This window comes from Geosmithia morbida (assembly GCF_012550715.1).
Source record: "Geosmithia morbida isolate 1262 chromosome Unknown scaffold_12, whole genome shotgun sequence".
In the NCBI taxonomy this organism is placed as follows: Eukaryota; Fungi; Ascomycota; class Sordariomycetes; order Hypocreales; family Bionectriaceae; genus Geosmithia; species Geosmithia morbida.
Window position 1 is genome coordinate 698,312 of NW_023336199.1, and position 17,547 is coordinate 715,858.

Sequence of the window (17,547 nt, forward strand, 5' to 3'; positions counted from 1 at the left end):
AAAAAAAAAAAAAAAAAAAAAAGTCAGATACGTGGTGGCAGTGGTCGCTCAGACGGAACCATCAAGGGTCTAATAATAATACTCGACTACGACATACACTTGCCGAGTTACTAGCAGAAAAAAAAAAGTCGTGCCTGGCCTGAAAAGTTGCGTGGCCCGCCATCATTCAGTCTCGAGATTGTGTCATCATTCCTTCTCTCATCGTCTTCTCTATTTCAACTCTTTTGCTTCCCACCGCCTTCTTTCATCCTCTACTCTCTCTTCTGATCCCTCCTCCCCTCCTCCGTCCTCTTCTCTCTCTCTCTCTCACACATACACACACACTCTCTCTCTCACACACTCTCTCTCTCTTTTATTCAACACTTGGATATCGACGACTTCAATCCCTCATTTCAACCTCTTCTTCTTCTTCTATCAATTTATTTCCTGCGACGAAGAAAGAAAGGGAAGAAGAAAAAAACCATCAAGGGACCAGCAGCATCATTTCGTCATAATCCATCCATCCATCCATCCTCCTCCTTCTCCTCCTCCTCCAATCCATCCATCCCCCCCCCCCCCCCCCCACCAGCAATATTTACCGGAAGAGAGAAAACAAAGGAAGGGTCTCTCGAGGACGTTCCAGAGACTATATATATATTATCCTCGAACTCCTCGAACTACGACCACAAGACCCAACTTTTTTCCGACAAGAAGAGAGACGAGACGGACAGAGAAGAAAGGGGAGGACTCATTCACTTCCCAAGACTATATATACACACACACACACACATATATATATATACATACACCTCGTCCTCGCCGATCGGAATCATTCTACCAGTCACCTGCCCCCCCTCGACCGCGTCGTATTGGTATAGCTAGTTACCTCTCAGGGTCCGCACATCTGATCAACGCCTCCCATCCCCCCACCCACCCACACACACACACATACGCACTCACACGGACGGAGTTGTTACCTTGTCCACCCCCCCACGATAGCGACGTCGGCCTGGACGAGAGAGTGATCAGCAGCAGCATCTCTCGCTATTTTCTCTTCTTTCCCATCTTTTCTTCTCTCCTCTTCCTCTTTTCCCCTGCAGCCTGGTTGCAACCGTTCTTCCCCTCTTCCCTTTTCTATAGATTGTTTTATTGTTTTATTTTTTATTTTTTTGCCCGCTCCTTCTCTCCTTCCCTCCTTCCCTCCTCACACCAATCTCACTCATCTGATAAGAGAGAACCCAAGAACCCACCCACACACATACCGCAGTCATACATACAACCTTCTGCGCTCTCTTCTCTCTTCCTATCTCCCCTTCCTTACATCTTTCTCTTCTCTCTTTCTTTTCTCGTCTTCCCCCTCTACCCGCTATCTTTCTCCATTCTTCCTATCTCTACCTCCCCCTCCCCTCCCCCTCCCCTCCCCCTCTATCGTGTTATTACCGTGGAGAAAGAAGAAGAAAAAGGTACACCACCGTTGATCTTATTTAAAGAGGCCTGGCCCACTCCGCACGCACACACACACACACACCATCATCATGCCTCAGCCTCACCACCAGCGTCGCAAGTCTGGCCACAACTACAACAACAACAGCAGCAGCAGCAACAACAACAACAACACATCGGTAACGGACAGCACAAATACAGTCTCTACCAAAACCGTCACAGTCTCAGACATGTCCAAGCCTCGGCGACCAAACATGTCCAGGCGTCAGACCCCCGTCAACGCCCAGAAGCTGGGCAAGGGCCCTCGCGAGCGTGAGAGGGACCGTCTAGACGCCTGGGACGACGAGCGAGAGAGCTTCCCTCAGTTCTGGTGAGTCTTTCCTCCCCTCCCTCTCCCCCCCCCCTCTCTCCCGTCCTGCTCTACCTCTCCTCCCTCATGCAATGCTCCATACCACCGTCGCATCATGTGGCTGACCCGGGGAACCCAAAACGACTAGCATGACGTGCGAGAAGCAATTCGTCCCCTACCACCAGCACGGCTCCATCTACTGCTCCGAGACCTGCCGCCGGGTCGACCAGTCGTACTCGTCCGCCGCCGTCTCGGCCTCGATGCCCCGGTCGTGCAACGGCACCGACGGTCGCGGCCACGGCCACGGCCACGCCTTCTACTCGGCCGACGACTCCCAACCGAAGGACATCATCCCCCAGGCCTCACCGTCTCGACCCCCCTCCGTCATGTTCGGCGCCTCCCCACCCCGCACCCCAGGCACCGCCGTCCACGGCTACGGCTACGGCTACGGCGGCTCCTCGTCCGCTTCCTCGTCCGCCATGGCCGCCCTCCGGTCCCTCAGCCTCAACGGTCGCCCCCCCAGCCCGCCCTCCCCCTCGGGCAGCAGCACGGCGAGCAGCAGCGTCTGGCCCTTTGGTGCCGGTCCCGGCGCCGGTGCCGCCGCCGGCTCCGACCTCTACTCGTACCAGCACCAAAGCCCGGCAACGTCGTACTCGCGACCTTCGGCCTTTTACCTGTCCTCGACGTACGACGCCGCCTACGACGGGGGCTACTACGACCTCGGATCCGCCACTGCTGATCGTCCACTGCCCTCCAGGCATCCCGGATATCACTCCAGGCCCAAGAGTATCGAGCTCGTCACGCCCACCATCAGCCGCTGATCTCTCCTCCTTGTTCTCCTGACTTCCAAAACATGATTTTACCGCGACCACATTACAGAAAAGTTACCGGCGTTTTCTTCTCCTCTTCTCTTCCCCTTATTCTTCTTCCATCTGTTTTCTTATTCCTCTTCACTTTTTTTTCTATATTCGGGGATATTGATACCAACACATTCAACTGCAAAGACAACAAGAGCAAAAAAAAAACAAACAAAAAAAGGAACAAAAAATTTCATCAAGAGAGGGAAGCGCTTCGGATACTCTCATATCAACCAGCCATGTTTTCATATATATATATATATCTATCTCTTTCATATACTCTTTTTTATTTTACATCTTTCATATTCGGCAGGCATATTATCAACGGGAAGGAACATCCATCCATCATCTACCATTTTTTTCATCTTCTTCTCATCCTCATCCAACTGTTCATCTCTCTCATCCGCTTCTTCTCTTCTCATCTACCTCCTCTCTTCTCATGGAAGGAAAGCCTAGGCAAGAGGCAGCCCGCGCGCGACAAAGCAGACACGCGAGCTGAAGGGGGAGGGGAGGGGAGGAGGGGAGGCCCATTGTTCGCTAACGGACCCCTCCTCCGCGTGCCTCGTCTTCACCCCTCCCCTCATGCGCGTCCTAGGTCTCTTTTTTTTGTCTCTGCCCCATTTTTTTTACTGAACTCATCTTATCCTGTCTTGTCCATGTCCGCCCACGTGCTCAGAATCTCCGAGACATTGCATTTCAGACCATTGGCACATGATGGCGTGTTACTTTCTCAGGTTTCTCTTTTTTTTTTTTTCTCTTTCTCATTCAGCTATTAGGTCTAGGGTCTAGCTCATTTGAAATTCATGAGGACAAAAACGAGTCCATCTTGATCAACTGCTGGTAAAGAAGACTAGAGGAAAAAAACGAAAGAAGAAAGGGGGGGGGTTGCATTCCTAACCTAGCAGTGACGTTGAAGATAAGGGATGATGGCAATGACAAACATACAATCATAATAATAAAACACCCTCATCAACGTAGTAGTAAGTGCAGGAACGGTTCCAATGTCCATCCGGTTGAGTCCAATAAACCAGTGGACCGGTCATCGATACATGTAATAATACAACCTTGTCTGTCTTGTCCATCCTACCCATCAGGGTCTGATGAATGCCTCACAAAAGGAGTGCATGCATCTGAAATGTCGTGACTCCGCGATGTCACAAGTGGCAACCCTTTTAGCTCTCTCTCTCTCTCTCTCCCTTTCTGTCGCCACTTCAGAATTGATGGCTTGTATTTTTCCTGCTGGTCGGCTATCTATTGCCCATATCCGCCTTTCCTTCCTGCTCTCCCCTTCCCTTCCTCCTCCTTCCTCTCTGCCGTCCCGCGCGCCACAGACGACAACACCCACTCTATATCCACACACACACGCACGCACGCACGCACGCACACACGCACACACATGATGCTCTCCGGACTCATGGCTCCGGCTGCATGTCTCTCAGCATCTGCAGTGGACCTGACCTGTGCAGGGTGATGTAATATCATCATGCAGAGGGACGGGAAAAACGAATGAAGCTCTCCAACTCAACTCGCCCCCACTCACCCATTTATGCAAATGCACTCTCACGCCCGACAGAGAGATCCGCTCAACTACCGACGGCCGTCTATGGAGGGAAGAGCACCCGATCTCCCGCAGCATGGCATCTCCCACAGCGTTGCTGCCACCATTGCTGTATGACTACGATGACGGCTCGAAAGCCGTCGGTGGTAATGCCGTCGAGTTGAGGAGGAATCACGACAACACACCAAAAGACCCTGCCGAGCAATCGGGCAGGCAGCTCGGGTGCCTGCCCGCAACGCCACCTATCGCTGCTGTCCTTTACACCACGACGAGAAATGCATCGGGCAGGTAGAGAACGATAAAGTGGCACCGAAAAGCAGGATTTTCTCTTATATATATATATATATATATATATATATATGTGTGTGTGTGTGTGTGTGTGTGGATATGTGTGTGTGTGGGATGTGTGGATGTGTGGATGTATGTATGCGTGCATGTGTGTATGGCGTTATTGACATGCACATCCAGAAGCAACTAGTATTAAGAGCATGACGGAAAATAAAAAGGAATGCTTCGGGGGGGGGGGGAGGGCCGCTAGATCGATCATCACCATCCGGTCAACAAAACTTCGATTCTGTCCCAGCCAACCGGGGGGTTAGTCTACTGTCGTGGAGTAGGTAATCAGATACATGGCATTCCGTGAGGGGGCATACTGGCAAAACCAACCAAGTCCCAGTCTCCCCAGTCCAAGCTTCCGCACACGCCCGCCGTAAGGCATTAATGCTGCGATGATGTGTAGATGCCGTGGTCGATGCGGAAGGTGTACGTACGAGGGGGAGAGAGGGAGCCCGCGTCGACCGTCTCACCCAAACATCAAGCAACTCATATCATGCCTCATCGTGCCAACCACATACAGCATCACCGGTCGACGACGGCAATCTTTCCACTGATCTATCGTACCCGACATCTCCCAACTACACGTACAGAGCAGTTTCCCTCGCCCCCCCGGGCAACGCGACGCAGAGCTGACTCTCTCCCACCCGGCACGCTGTCAGCAGCATCGGAGCGACATCCATCCTGTCGCGGAATTTCTTCACCGTCCCAGAAGCTCCCATAGCCTACAAACGGACATCCGGGGCCCAACGTGTGTGGATGGGGGATGTGCGCTGTGCGGTGTGGGGTGAAATAAATTTGAAAGACTTTTTTTTTTTTTTTTTAAAAAAAAAAAAAGAAAAGAAAAGAAAAGCACGACATTGGACCTAGCTATGACAATACGGACTCACCGAGTAGGACCAAGAAACCCGAGGGTCCGAGAGCCAAGACACGGGCCGGGACCCGGAGTCCGGGGGGAGTTTCGTTCAATATTATTATTACGTGCATGTCCTATCGGTTCCTTTCCCTTCGAGACTCCACGTTACTATTCGACGTCTTTATGTTTCCTCCATGATCTACGTTTTTCTCTAATTCCCGAGGATGCGGGGGAAGTCGAAAACTAGATGTCATGTCTACATGATGCTCTTTCCCAGATGAGATCTCACCCTTTAGCAACCCCTCGAAGGAAAAGAAGGAAGAGGAAAGAAGAAGAAAAAGACTAGCAAAGGTCGAGTTCGCATCACGTCAAGTTGTATTTCTCGCGCATCTCCTCGGCGGTGAACTGGCGCGTGCGACTCCTCAGCATCTCGGCACGCTCTTTCATCGACAGGCCAATCTGGTCGCCGATAGGAACCATGCGCCGGGCCAGGGTATCGTAGTCCTTCATCATGAGACGCACGGTAATCATGATGTAGTCGATCTCGTGGAAGACCAGGGCGTCGTGGGAAGCGTAGAGCTTCTTTGCCTTGACGAAAGCGGCTGGGTGGTCTCGCCAGTGACGCATCGGGTTAAGGTGGTGGGAGGTGTGATAGCCATCATTGAAGCAGTGACGATTACTCTGAATTTTTTTTCTCGCCCCGCCTCGGATGTGTTTCCTCGTCAGCGTACACAGATTTTCCGCTCACTTGTGGGCGCGGGGGGGGTTTGCTTACGGGAACGTCAATCAGGGTTATACTGGAGCGATAGTCAGAGTCGGGCTCTACGTTATCGACAAAGGCGTGCTGACCCCAGTTTCCGACCATCAGACCGGCCCTCAGGAGGAAGAAGGGGATGAGGAAGACGCAGGTGGTGGCCCTGGGGTTGACGGTGTACAGCAGGTAGAGGGAGGCGCAGAACCCCCACTCCCAGAACATGACCTTGGCGGCCAGGAGGGGCTTGCGCTTGCGGAAGAAGTAGAGCGGCAGGTCGAGCCAGACGAGGAAGTAGAAGCGGCCGACGTAGCGGAGGAAGTGGCAGATGTCGTCGCGCTGGTAGCGCATGGTGGACGAGAGGTCGCCTGGCCCGTTACCCTCGACGTGGTGGTGCTTGACGTGGTGGTAGAAGTACGAGTTCCACGAGTGGCCCATCAGCGGGTCCGTCAGGTACGGGAACAGCGCGTCGATCCAGGCGAGGCGGCGGTGCAGGATCCCGCGCATGTGTATGTGCTGGTGCATCATGAGCGTGTACGAGCCCATGTAGCTGATCTGCATGGCGGCGTGGAGCAGGCCGTGAACCCAGTTGAAGCCGCCGCCGCCGCCGAGGAAGAGGTAGGCCGCGCTCGGCACCGAGGTGGTCAGGTACAGCATCAGGTGCGTCAGCATCACCACGTCGGTCTCGACCCGGAGGAGGCCCCTTGCCGCCCTCACGTACGGCCGCAGCAGCCACTGGTCGAGGAAGGGGTTCAGGTTCAGCGTGGAGAGGTCCCAGCTGGTGAAGACTGTCGGCTCGAACTGCTCGCTCTTCGGGTTGTTGAGGTCCCTCAGCGTCTGGACCGTCGCCTCATCGTCGTCGTCTCGGTCTGCCGGTGCTGCGCATCATCGTCAGGGCCATGAAAGTTTGTGTGTGTGTATGTGTGTGTGTGTGTGTATGTGTGTGTGTGTGTGTGTGTGTGTGTGTGTGTGTGTGTGTGTGTGTGTACGGTACCTGTCCGGCCGAGCAGCAGTGTGATATTGCATGGAAGGGAGGGAGGGGGGAGGTGTCCGGTCTCCGATGCCAAGCAACGACAGGATGAGACTGAAGCTTACCAGTTCCGGCTCTCGACTTGGGAGCATCCCCATCACCACTAGCGTCGAGCGTCTCCTCATGTCGGTGATTGTAAATGTCGGCTTCGATATTCTTGAGGACGAGTACGTCGGATCTTGTGAGGTTCGCGTCGTAAACCACACCACTTGCCATTTTTTTTCTCCCCCTGTTCAATCCCTGGAGCTTTCCTCGCTCTCTTTCCAGAACAGAGATGAATGAAAAACTCAAGAATTAGAAGAAAAGAAAGAACAATGACTTACCCTACAAAGCAACACTTAAGGGGGGGGGGGGGAAAGGGGAAGGAGGGAAACAGAAGAAAGTCGGATCAGATATGTAAACTGACTCCTTTCTTCAACATCGTGAAGAGAGAGAGTGGGTTCCCATCAAATCACTTCTACTTCTAGAGGCTCCTAAACGGGGGGGGAGATGGGAATTTGGGAGATATTTCATATAATGTGTATTAATATTGTATTACTCCGTATGTAAAACCGTGCTCGTACGTGTAATCTTAAAAAGAAGAAAAAATAGGGGGCCGAGAACGAGAAGAAGGAAAATACAAGTTGAACCCTTGAAAATCGCACGACGGGATTGAGTGCGTGGACTGATTGGAAATTATTGCCGCTGGGCATTGAATAATACCCGTCACTTCTTAATACCGGGTACTCTGTACAAGTACGGAGTCATACTAGTATTATTACTGTACCCCGTACCATACGACGATACATGGTCATATAGTCATAATATATACTGCAGCACTCTCACCAACCCTGCAGGAGGAACATGACAGGTAATACGAGTAATGCTCTCCGTTTTGCAAGAGAAGATGAGAGAGGATGCAACATTGAACCCTTATTACTGGGCATGTCGGCCGCACAGTTTGTATGAGTACTCGTATGTATTACCTCTTTCGTAAAACTGGATCATCCGCCCGATGGGCCGACCTTGGCGCACCCTCTCCATTCTACCAATACCAATATGAATACCTCGTAAGTCTCGCTAGCTAGCTTTTACTTGCCATACGACATTTTCCTTGATTCTTTCTCGTACGCGCGTCTTCTGTCAAGGTCCCTTGTCGATGGTCGCAGTTGTCGGCCATCTGCTTGGCCGTGACCTTTGGTTGTACATGCATGTATATCGAACCCCCCCCGGTCCGTCCAACCCCTTGACCGCTTCATCAATGGGAATAATGGCTTGTCAGGTAAGTTGGCTAAAAAAAAAAAAAAAACGCCATGCCGGCTATCGGCTCCTAGCGTCAAGACTTTATTGCCAAACGTCTCTGCCACGTGGATTTCCAGGTCCTAGTATCCTTGTAAGCTACACCCCCAGACTTGGCACCCCGGCGCAAGGCCCCAGAGGAAGAGTACCTCGACCCGGTCTCTGGAGGAGACGTCCGTCCGTCAACTGCAGCTGGTGTATCTCCCCCTGACGATGCATAGACACCTTCCTGGCAGAGCGGTAGACGAAGCCACAAGAGCAGTCGGATCAGTGCCCATTGATCTGTGGATCTAAGACTCGGGCATCATAGACGAGCCACGGAAGTCATCAGAAGACAGAGGCCATGAAAGCTACAGAAGCCACAGGGAACTGTCAAGGTGATGTATGAGTCGGAAGAGGCCTTGGGCAGAGAGAAGGATTTGGAAGCGAGCTGCTACATCTTGAAGCTGTATAGAGAGAGGAGAGGAGGTCGGGGAGGGAAAGAGAAAAAGGGGGGCCGGAGATGGATGGCTCACAGGTTGCCGAGCGATATCTGCTTGGCCGTCACTTTTGTTGGGACACCTGTTCACATTCTTGACAGCTTCACATCCTCCTTGTTCCTTTTTTCGTAGTCTTTTGCCTGGTCCTAATCCTCCTGATCCTACTCCTAACCTCTTGAGAGCTATTTGGATGCGACTGATATATCCCAACCCTCTGATCATCCTCTCTTTATTCCTCCCAAGGCCCACCCATGTCAGTACCACGTCCATACACGACCACATTCAAGCTCAGTGAGAACTGTTGTGTAGGCCGGAGACGGATATTGTCAACTGCCAGCAGGTAAGAGTATACACCGATCCGTACTGCTATACACGACGTTCGTCGCCTTTTCACCTCCCAGTGCCGTGTTATTCCGCGCGGCCACTGTTCAGGCCTCCCTTGCGGCCGGCCTCGCTTGCCTTTTGGCTCCCGGGCTCAAAGGATCCGGAGGACTTCTGCCCTCCTTCAGAAGATATGTCATGCTGCGATTTTTTTTGATGAGTGTGAGGCTGTTCATATCTGGGAATTCCACCTGACAAACCTGCTTATCGGCGTCCATATCAGCGAAGCCGCCTTGACTTGTTTTACCACCCTTGGAGGCGATGTTCTTCACCTCCTCCTTTGGGCTGATTCGAATGTCAGTCGTCTCGATCATGTTGGGAAGGGGGGGTTGGGATAGAATATTACCGGTTGGCGAAGTTTCCAGGGTTGCTGTCAGCCATTTTCTGCTCGAGAGACCAGTTGGGTATTATGATGCTGTGATTCTGATGTTTAGAGAAGATAAAAACCGTTAGACATGCAGGCACTCTCCAACTATTTATAATTTTCGACTTCTTTCTTTTTGAACGGGATATCACAACATCTCGTCATCATCTATGATATAATAGATGATGGTTAGATGAAGGCATCGAGCCTGCATTGCATAGTATTGACGTAGATATGACTTTTACCTGCTGCGCACTCCCTGAGGAATGAATCCATGACATTCTCTTTCTAAAAGTAAGATTGATGATCGAGATCTCGCTTCGGAGTCCGTCCTCTTCATGACGATGTGGTTATGCTGTTAGTTTATACGGTGGGAATACGAGGCCCTGGTGTGACGTCAGGTTCAGCCTGTGTGCTTCCTGCTGGCGACAGCAACGCGATGATGACCCGTAGACGTGAATGCAGCGGTCATAGCCTGCTAGTAATACATCCTGGGCCGATGAGTGTGTGAAATTGATATCGAATAATTGCTTGATTTAATATGCCACACCCCTGAGCCACATATTAATAATACGCCGCGGAATACGCCACGGATTCATGTATCGGCCCAGACCTGCGAACCTCTGCATATCATTATCATTCCTCCCGATTTCGAGACGATACCTCGACCTATATTGGTTCTACGCCTACATGTGGCAGCCGTATCCATCCATGACTTTCATCGAACACACGCCCGCGCCGTCTTCCATGCCGACGCTCCCGTGGCATCGCGACGTTGCGAGTCTGCCGCCCCCGCCCCCCCCCCTCCCCGGTGGCCTCGAGGAGATTGAGAAGTCGACAAGAACCCTCACGAGTATCTTCGATCCCTCTGGGCAATCTGCTGTGAAGTAGAATGTAGAGTAAACATGAAGTGAAGGTGAGGTGAAGAATGCAAAGCAGATATAAAGTGAATATATATTATCTAGTAGCGATAGCCGACTGCCCACCCCAACCCCAACCCCATCTGCGTTGATACTTGATACTTTTAGCTGGCCCGAGGCGAGAGAGATTTATTTCAGATTAAGAAAGAGGGCATTGATACCGCTCCGGAATCCTCTGTCCATCTCACTTTCCTTGATCTCTTCACGACAATCACGGGTCTGGAGTCTCCTTCCCCGCACACTGCCTCGACATCTGCATCCTACCCGTACAACAACAACAACAACAACAACAACAACAGCAGCAGCAGCAGCAGCAGCAGCAGCAGCAGCAATGATGATGATAACAACAATAATAACAACACTAGCGGCGATGACAATGATGCAATCAGATCAGAAGCAAAAGGACAACAAGTCTATTCATTGAGTCTATATATCGGAACCAACCTTGTCCCACCGCCGTCAACCGCAGCAAAGATGAAGTTGGAGACTGCGATACTCCGGCTCGAGAGGTCCAAGTCGGGACTGTCGGCAAACAGCCAAGATCAGGGATAGCATCTCCCTAAACGGCCGGATTAGAAGAAGAAGAAGAAGAAGTATTAACTATACAGAACATTTCAGAAGGGCCTTGACCCTACTACCCGAGTCATTCCTGACATCATCGCGCTAGGCGGATAGCGAAATGCAATTATCAGTCATGAACTCGCGCGACGGAACGCCGCTAGATGGTGAACAACTTGAACCCTCCCCAGTTCAGGCGAGAGAATACCTCCAGAGGGTCATACTCCTTGCGGACGAGGTTCATTCTTTTCCGGCTTTCCGAGGGGAAGGTCGCAAATACGTCCTGGTATTCGGCAGCATCGCCGGCGTAGAGGAACGGGTGTGCGAGACCCTTGGCCTCATTGTCCGCCTGCCAATGGTCGATGATCCTGCGAGCCCAGTTGGTGATGCGGATATCGTCGACAGCATTGTCCCAGTTGGTCACCAGCTGCCACACTAGATCGAGGAGAGTCAGCTTGGCATGTCTCAAACGAAGGCTCAGTCAAATAGTGAGGGGTTGGGGGTTGGGGGTTGGGGCTGGGGGTTAGGGGTTAGGGTTGCTTACGTATATAAGCCTGGTCATCCTCCAGGCCCCAGGTGTTTCCGATACCATTGTTCTTCGCCACGCTCAGGGCACTCTTCGGGAGGAGGTTGAGTACAAAGGTCGGGTTGACGCCCTCGACATCGGCAATGTCGTCGACCGCATCCCTCCACGACTCAAAGATCCGGTATAGTTGCGCGGCATTAGGCTTTATCGTCCCATGGCCGAATTGAACACTGCAAAAGATGAAGGTGAGTACTCGTGTTCTCACATGTGACGGCATGATGTCATATATATATATACATATATATATGAGAGAGAGAGAGAGAGAGAGAGAGGTATTGAGTCTTGGGGGGGTTATATTCATCATACCGAGAAAGCTGGAATGGCGAATCTAGCTTGGAGTGCCATTCGATCGGCTTCGAGACATTGTTCTGGCTCGACGTCGAAGGGATGGCGGAGAAGCCGGAGAAACGCGAAGGTGGTGATTCCTCTCCCTCCTGCACGCCGAGCAGCAGGGCAGAAGTAGTCCCTGTCGTGACGTTGCGAGAGATTGTGATGATGCTGCCTGCGGCGATGTCGGGTCCGTCTCGCAGAGCCAGGTTGACGGTGGCTTCGATAAAGTCCCGCATCGCAGAGTCATCGAATACCTGTATCGTCGTGCTGACCTTCGTGATGGGTAGGGTCTTGATCTCGAAATTGGTGACGATGCCAAAGTTGCTGGAGCCACCCTTGAGACCCCAGAAGAGGTCGGGATGGGAGGTGGCATTGGCGGTGACCTGGGTGCCGTTGCCGAGGACGACGTCGTAGCTGGCGACATTGTCCATCGACATGCCATACTTGTTGTTGAAGTAGTGGAATCCGCCGATCAGCTCCAGACCAGCGACGCCGATGGTCTTCATGCGACCGCCGACACAGTAGAGACCGTAGGGGTCCAGGCCGGAATAGACGTCTTCCCATCTAGCTCCGGGGCCGACATGGACAGTATTGTTGTCGGCCGAGACTCGGACGGTCGCCATGTTGTCGAACGCGAGCAGGACACCGCCCTCTATACTGTTCGAACCCGGGTTCTGCACAGGCCAGGGATGTGAGCATACGGCGACGGTCTGCCCCTGAGATCGGACGGACTTACGTTCATGTGTCCGCCACCACGGACGGCGAACTGGGTACCGCAGGAGGCGAACGTCTTGACGGCGGTAGCAACGTCTTCCGCGCTGGTGGGGAGGAAGATGCATTTCGGCTCCAAGACGGCTCGCTTGTCCCAGTAGGCCAAGGTCTGGGTCGTGTAGTTGGTCGATTCCGCGAACAGAACCGAGCTGGCCTCGAATTCGGCAGCCAGCTTGGTGCAGGCACAGTCGGCACCGGTCTGCAGACTGACCATGGGGACGGACTCGGTCGAAGCCTCGGCCACCGGCCCAAGGCCAGTCGCGGCCAGAAGCCGAACCACTGAAGTTCGCATCTTTCTTCTTCTTCTTCTTCTTCTTCTTCTTCTTCGAGGGTGCGGTCAAGGCGTCTGGAGGAGGAATGTGAATGATGAGGAAGTGGTATCTGGCTGAACCGGCTACGACGACATGAAGACGGGCAAGGCCCTCCTTTTTAAGACACTGACGCTCTCACACACGAGACACACTAAACGGTTAGCCGCAAAAACATTGGAAGGATCGACACCGTGGCTAGGCTAAACACCTCGAGCCTGAGTCGGAGCACGCGGAAGGCGGTGCAGCATAGCATCTTCCGTATATCTAGAGTCGCTCTCGCTCTCGCTGCTCCTTGAGGATTACATGTACATGTACGGATTACATGTGCGGATTACATGTACATGTACGGAGTAGTCTCTTCTCTGCAAAAGTGGATAATGGTACCAAGACGGCAATGGCTGCCGTGGCTGTCCGGGGCAGTGACTATAACGTGCCACCTTGCATAAGCTTGTTCCTCCAAACGATGTTTAGTCGTCGGTACATATTAATTCATTTGAAAATATCCATGGGATCGAATACCCATGGAAGGAACGAGGCGAGAGCGAAAGCGAGATCGAGAGCGAGACGAACCAGCGATGCTCAGTGGGTTACTAGCCTGTTCCCCACAGAAGAGACTAAGATGGAGAAGAGCGATGACTCGGCCGGATAGCGGCGTAATGAGGGAGAGATCTATAGAGTGGATCCGGTCACTCTACGAACCTCGGCATGCCTGGATGAAAGGGGAGGACTCTGTTCTGGTGCACTTGGTCCTGTCGTCAGCACGACCCAAGGCTTCTCTGTGCAGATTTCATCGTGCAGATGAGCGAGTGGTATCCCGCAGCCGCTTGCTTCTCTCGAGAGAACCAAGAGAGAGCGGGACGACGCAGGGGAAGCGGGACGATGCAGAGGACGCGGGACGATGCAGAGGATGCGGGACCCTTATCCAACCGCGGCCGGTCCGCAGAACTAGAACTACCTTCCAAGATAAGAGTAGTCAGGAGAAATCAATGCACAGATGCACAGCAGAGGCCAACCGGATGACAGGGTGACCCTTGTGAGGGACTTTCGCCACTTGTCAGAGTGCCAAAACGCGGGCGACGAGATCGCCTGTACATAATTATAGGACCTCCACCGCGTTGGCGGCGTAAGATGGCTGGGCGGAGGAAATTCGCATGTGGATCAACTCCTGACGAGCATTCATGCGCCGGACAGCAATACTGCATCTTGCCACAATAAAGTCAGGGGAGGTTAGACAAGTACAAAGAGAGAGCGTACTCGAGACAAGCCCCCCTCCCCCCCTCTGGATACGAATAGACAGCGATCATAAAAGTCTCCTGGGGTCCCTGACGGTATTATATATATGAAGATGGTAGTTGGGGGGGGGCACTGCGACTCTACCCAAATATACATTCAACTGAAATCAAGACTAGAGCATCTTTGGACGATTCTCTACTGAACCGTATAAATAGTATGAAACAGTCTAATTAGCATTCTATATGCCACTACCAATTCATATTCATGCCGGCCTCGATTCAGTAGATTATCGTATCGGAGAGGTTGAGCTATACCTCCTCTTCCCATCCATCCTCCTATGCCTCTATAGTAGCTTAGCTCTATCAAGGATCAAGGGAAACACGCCGTCAGATGGTAGACGACGGAGGGACGGTGTCATACTCTTCTGCCGTATTCGTCGGCACAGAGGCAGCTGCCCCTGTGCTGTGTGTTCTGACGGGGACGGTGTCGAGTCTGACGGTACGATAGTCGACAGGATCGACATATGGGCAAGATCCGTATGAGAGGAACGGTGGGAGAGTGTTTATAGCGAGAAGATATTTAGATATAGCTAGATGAGATGAAATATTGATGAGAATGAAACACTATAAACACTTTTTCTCAACTCATATTCGAGGTAGGTCAGGTGTTTAGCAGTGTCGAGGGTTCTTATTCTTGCATTCTTGCTGCGGTGCCGCACTCGACGGTTTCATGGTCGAGTCCCGCTTATCTAAGCTATGGTATGATTGACTAATGACACCTGGACTTATCATAGGGCTGTTCTCTAACTCGTGGTATCAAGGATCCCTTCTATATCAGGTCCTTCATGTCTTCCCTTTCAGCTCTCAGCTCATTGCTTACTCATACTTAGAATCCCCCTTAGAGGGATTCTAGGTGTTTCTCTCTCTGGTTTTTTGTCTTCTTGGTCCTTTTCCTTGGTTGGATCTCGGACACAAACCCAACCCCCCCCCCCGTCCCCCCTTTTGATCTTCAACACTAAGCTCTTCTATTTTTTTCACTGCATGAACCATATTCGTTCCTTGTCGTTGGACTGGAGGCATGTGCTGATTCTCCCTTCACTTTGCCACGCGTCTGGGTGGCGATGGATGCTGCGAGAGCTGTTAGCACGATGGCAGCACATGCATGCTGAAGGGTTTCCCAACCCTATATTTGACGTATTCGGCGCGACATACCATGATATGGACGGACGAGCCTCCTGAGTTCCTCGAGCGCATGTTCGAGAACCCGTCTCTTGTCCTCGTACCAAACTCGGCCGGACGCCACCGCTTCTGTCTCGTGCGCGGGCTGAGATACCTCTTCGTCGTCCATCTCGTCCATCTCGTCCACCATGTCCTTTTCCAGGTGCTTGGAAAGTACCGTCTGGAGGTCAGAGATGTTGACGGGTATTTCTGCATGGACGTCTGCTTCCCACCCCAAGGCGTCCGCTCTGCGTATCTTGCACCCGGCAACGAATGTTTCCAGCTCCCTCTCCTTCTGCCTTCGGTGCTGACTTTTGCTGAGCAGTATCCGTCAGGTAGCGGTTGCGGGTCATTGGATGGGTAGAGTAGAGCTGATCAATAGTCTCTCCAACCTTTTCGCCCAGGCGCTGTTCAGCTGCTGTAATACCCTCGTCCGTCTTCTGGAGAATAGCATTCCTCGTCTCAGGGGTCGTCACTCTACCCAGACTGTGCTCCGCCAAGATATGGGTGGCTGTGAAGACGTCGCCCAGGCACTCCTCAGCCAATTCTCTCCGGGGCTCGCACCGCTGCACAGAGAGCGTGTCGATGATGAGGGGGGTTGAGCTTTCCGGGAAGCTCTCGGCCTCTTGTCCGCCAAATCAGCTCATTGACTTCGACGGCGTAGTCACTCCTAGACACTCTGCCGGCGCCGCGTCCATAGTGCTGATCTGTGTCGATGATTCGTCGAGACTGGCCTCGATCAACCATCGTCGTAGAGAAATCTGCCAGACGTCGCCGGCCGGACAGCAGCACAGACATGCTTAGAGGCTCCTTCGTCGGTGAATGGGTCCCCGAGGAACTCGGGATGGAATGCGTCCCGTACACGGCAGCGTGTGCCAGAGACTCGAAAGCTCCGCTAGCCCCTACCAGGTATCGACGCTGTCCTCAGATGGTGTCTCTTGGTGATCCAAGCCGCTGCAGCGTGGACTTGGCGTCCGATATCCCCGAGACGGCCTCGTCTGCGAAGCTTGGAAGCTGCACCGTGATTTGCTCCCGCGGCAGGTCGGTCGACCTCGGCTCGGGTGTTTCCACTCCAACTTGTCCCCTGCGGAGAGAATTCCACGGCGATTTCGAGAAGAAGTCGCGCTCGGCTTCGTCGCGCTGTGCCGTCGTACGGCCCCTCTCATCGGGGCTGCGGTTGCGGAGAACATGCCAGCCACGGCCGAAGACAGTATTCTTGTTCTTCGCCAAGTCTAGGAAGAAGGCCTCGAGGCCATAGTCTCTGTATAGGTCGTCTGGCTCGGTGATGAGACCCACGGTCCGGTGGCCGTGACGATCAACCTCGGTGGTCCGGTTCGTTACCAGTTGGTTCGCAAAGTGACACTACAGCCAGGACGATGCTCCGTGGCCCCTCTGCGTATGTCCTCACCGCGGCCCGAACGATTTCGGAGCCCTCGGTTGACTGGCCTCCGCTTTGGGCGCTGAATAGGCCCGGAAGGTCGGTCATTGTGAGGTGAGAGGTAGTGTTGGACTGCTGAGCTCAACTCTGAGTACATCGTTGCTGAACCGTCGGGCGTCGGAGATGCCCACGGCTTTCTTGGCTTCCTCGACGGCATCTCCCAGGTTCAGAGATGCGATGGAGATGATACGGCTGAACTTCTGCAGATATCCTTTTTCAGGCTCAGAGCGATCAAAGCCGGGCATGATCGACACATTGCAGGAGCTCTCTTTTTTTCTGGGAGCTCGTCGAAGAACGAGCGCTGTGGGGAATCTCGTACAGAGGTTGTCCTCCGTCGGGAATGACATGCCCGATATAGCCTCCAGCACGAAACTCCTTCCCAACGACTGGTCACCGCAGACAGCGATCTTTGGTAAATCGACGTACTGGCTTATTCCCTGAGAATTGAGCTCATCGATAATATCGAAGAGTTCGTTGTGCTCTCTTGACTTGGCCACGGTGGTATCCATCAGGGAAGTGGGAAGC

General features: G+C 52.8%; 6 protein-coding genes across 6 annotated transcripts; 2 read left to right on the top strand and 4 right to left on the bottom strand.

The window, feature by feature from the left end:
- Positions 1 to 1,514: 1,514 nt before the first annotated feature.
- GMORB2_2284 (uncharacterized protein) lies at positions 1,515 to 2,592 on the top strand (the record flags this gene model as incomplete). The annotated part of the gene is made up of 2 exons (XM_035464264.1): positions 1,515 to 1,792; positions 1,920 to 2,592. The coding sequence occupies 2 exons, from the start codon at positions 1,515 to 1,517 to the stop codon at positions 2,590 to 2,592; spliced, it is 951 nt and encodes a 316-aa protein (XP_035319974.1).
- Positions 2,593 to 3,629: 1,037 nt separating this feature from the next.
- On the top strand, positions 3,630 to 4,664 carry GMORB2_2285 (uncharacterized protein; the record flags this gene model as incomplete). The annotated part of the gene is made up of 3 exons (XM_035464265.1): positions 3,630 to 3,640; positions 4,262 to 4,474; positions 4,655 to 4,664. 3 exons carry the CDS (start codon positions 3,630 to 3,632, stop codon positions 4,662 to 4,664), a joined length of 234 nt encoding a protein of 77 aa, XP_035319975.1.
- Positions 4,665 to 5,738: 1,074 nt separating this feature from the next.
- Positions 5,739 to 7,372, bottom strand: GMORB2_2286 (Fatty acid desaturase; the record flags this gene model as incomplete). The annotated part of the gene is made up of 3 exons (XM_035464266.1): positions 5,739 to 6,056; positions 6,151 to 7,004; positions 7,222 to 7,372. The coding sequence occupies 3 exons, from the start codon at positions 7,370 to 7,372 to the stop codon at positions 5,739 to 5,741; spliced, it is 1,323 nt and encodes a 440-aa protein (XP_035319976.1).
- A 1,949-nt stretch (positions 7,373 to 9,321) lies between these two features.
- Positions 9,322 to 9,608, bottom strand: GMORB2_2287 (Stress-induced bacterial acidophilic repeat motif; the record flags this gene model as incomplete). The annotated part of the gene is made up of 2 exons (XM_035464267.1): positions 9,322 to 9,435; positions 9,495 to 9,608. 2 exons carry the CDS (start codon positions 9,606 to 9,608, stop codon positions 9,322 to 9,324), a joined length of 228 nt encoding a protein of 75 aa, XP_035319977.1.
- Positions 9,609 to 11,296: 1,688 nt separating this feature from the next.
- GMORB2_2288 (FAD/FMN-containing dehydrogenase) lies at positions 11,297 to 13,037 on the bottom strand (the record flags this gene model as incomplete). Its single annotated transcript, XM_035464268.1, has 4 exons — positions 11,297 to 11,571; positions 11,681 to 11,892; positions 12,029 to 12,726; positions 12,789 to 13,037. 4 exons carry the CDS (start codon positions 13,035 to 13,037, stop codon positions 11,297 to 11,299), a joined length of 1,434 nt encoding a protein of 477 aa, XP_035319978.1.
- A 3,471-nt stretch (positions 13,038 to 16,508) lies between these two features.
- On the bottom strand, positions 16,509 to 17,070 carry GMORB2_2289 (Dynamin central region; the record flags this gene model as incomplete). Its single annotated transcript, XM_035464269.1, has 2 exons — positions 16,509 to 16,904; positions 16,993 to 17,070. The coding sequence occupies 2 exons, from the start codon at positions 17,068 to 17,070 to the stop codon at positions 16,509 to 16,511; spliced, it is 474 nt and encodes a 157-aa protein (XP_035319979.1).
- Between the last annotated feature and the right edge of the window lie 477 nt (positions 17,071 to 17,547).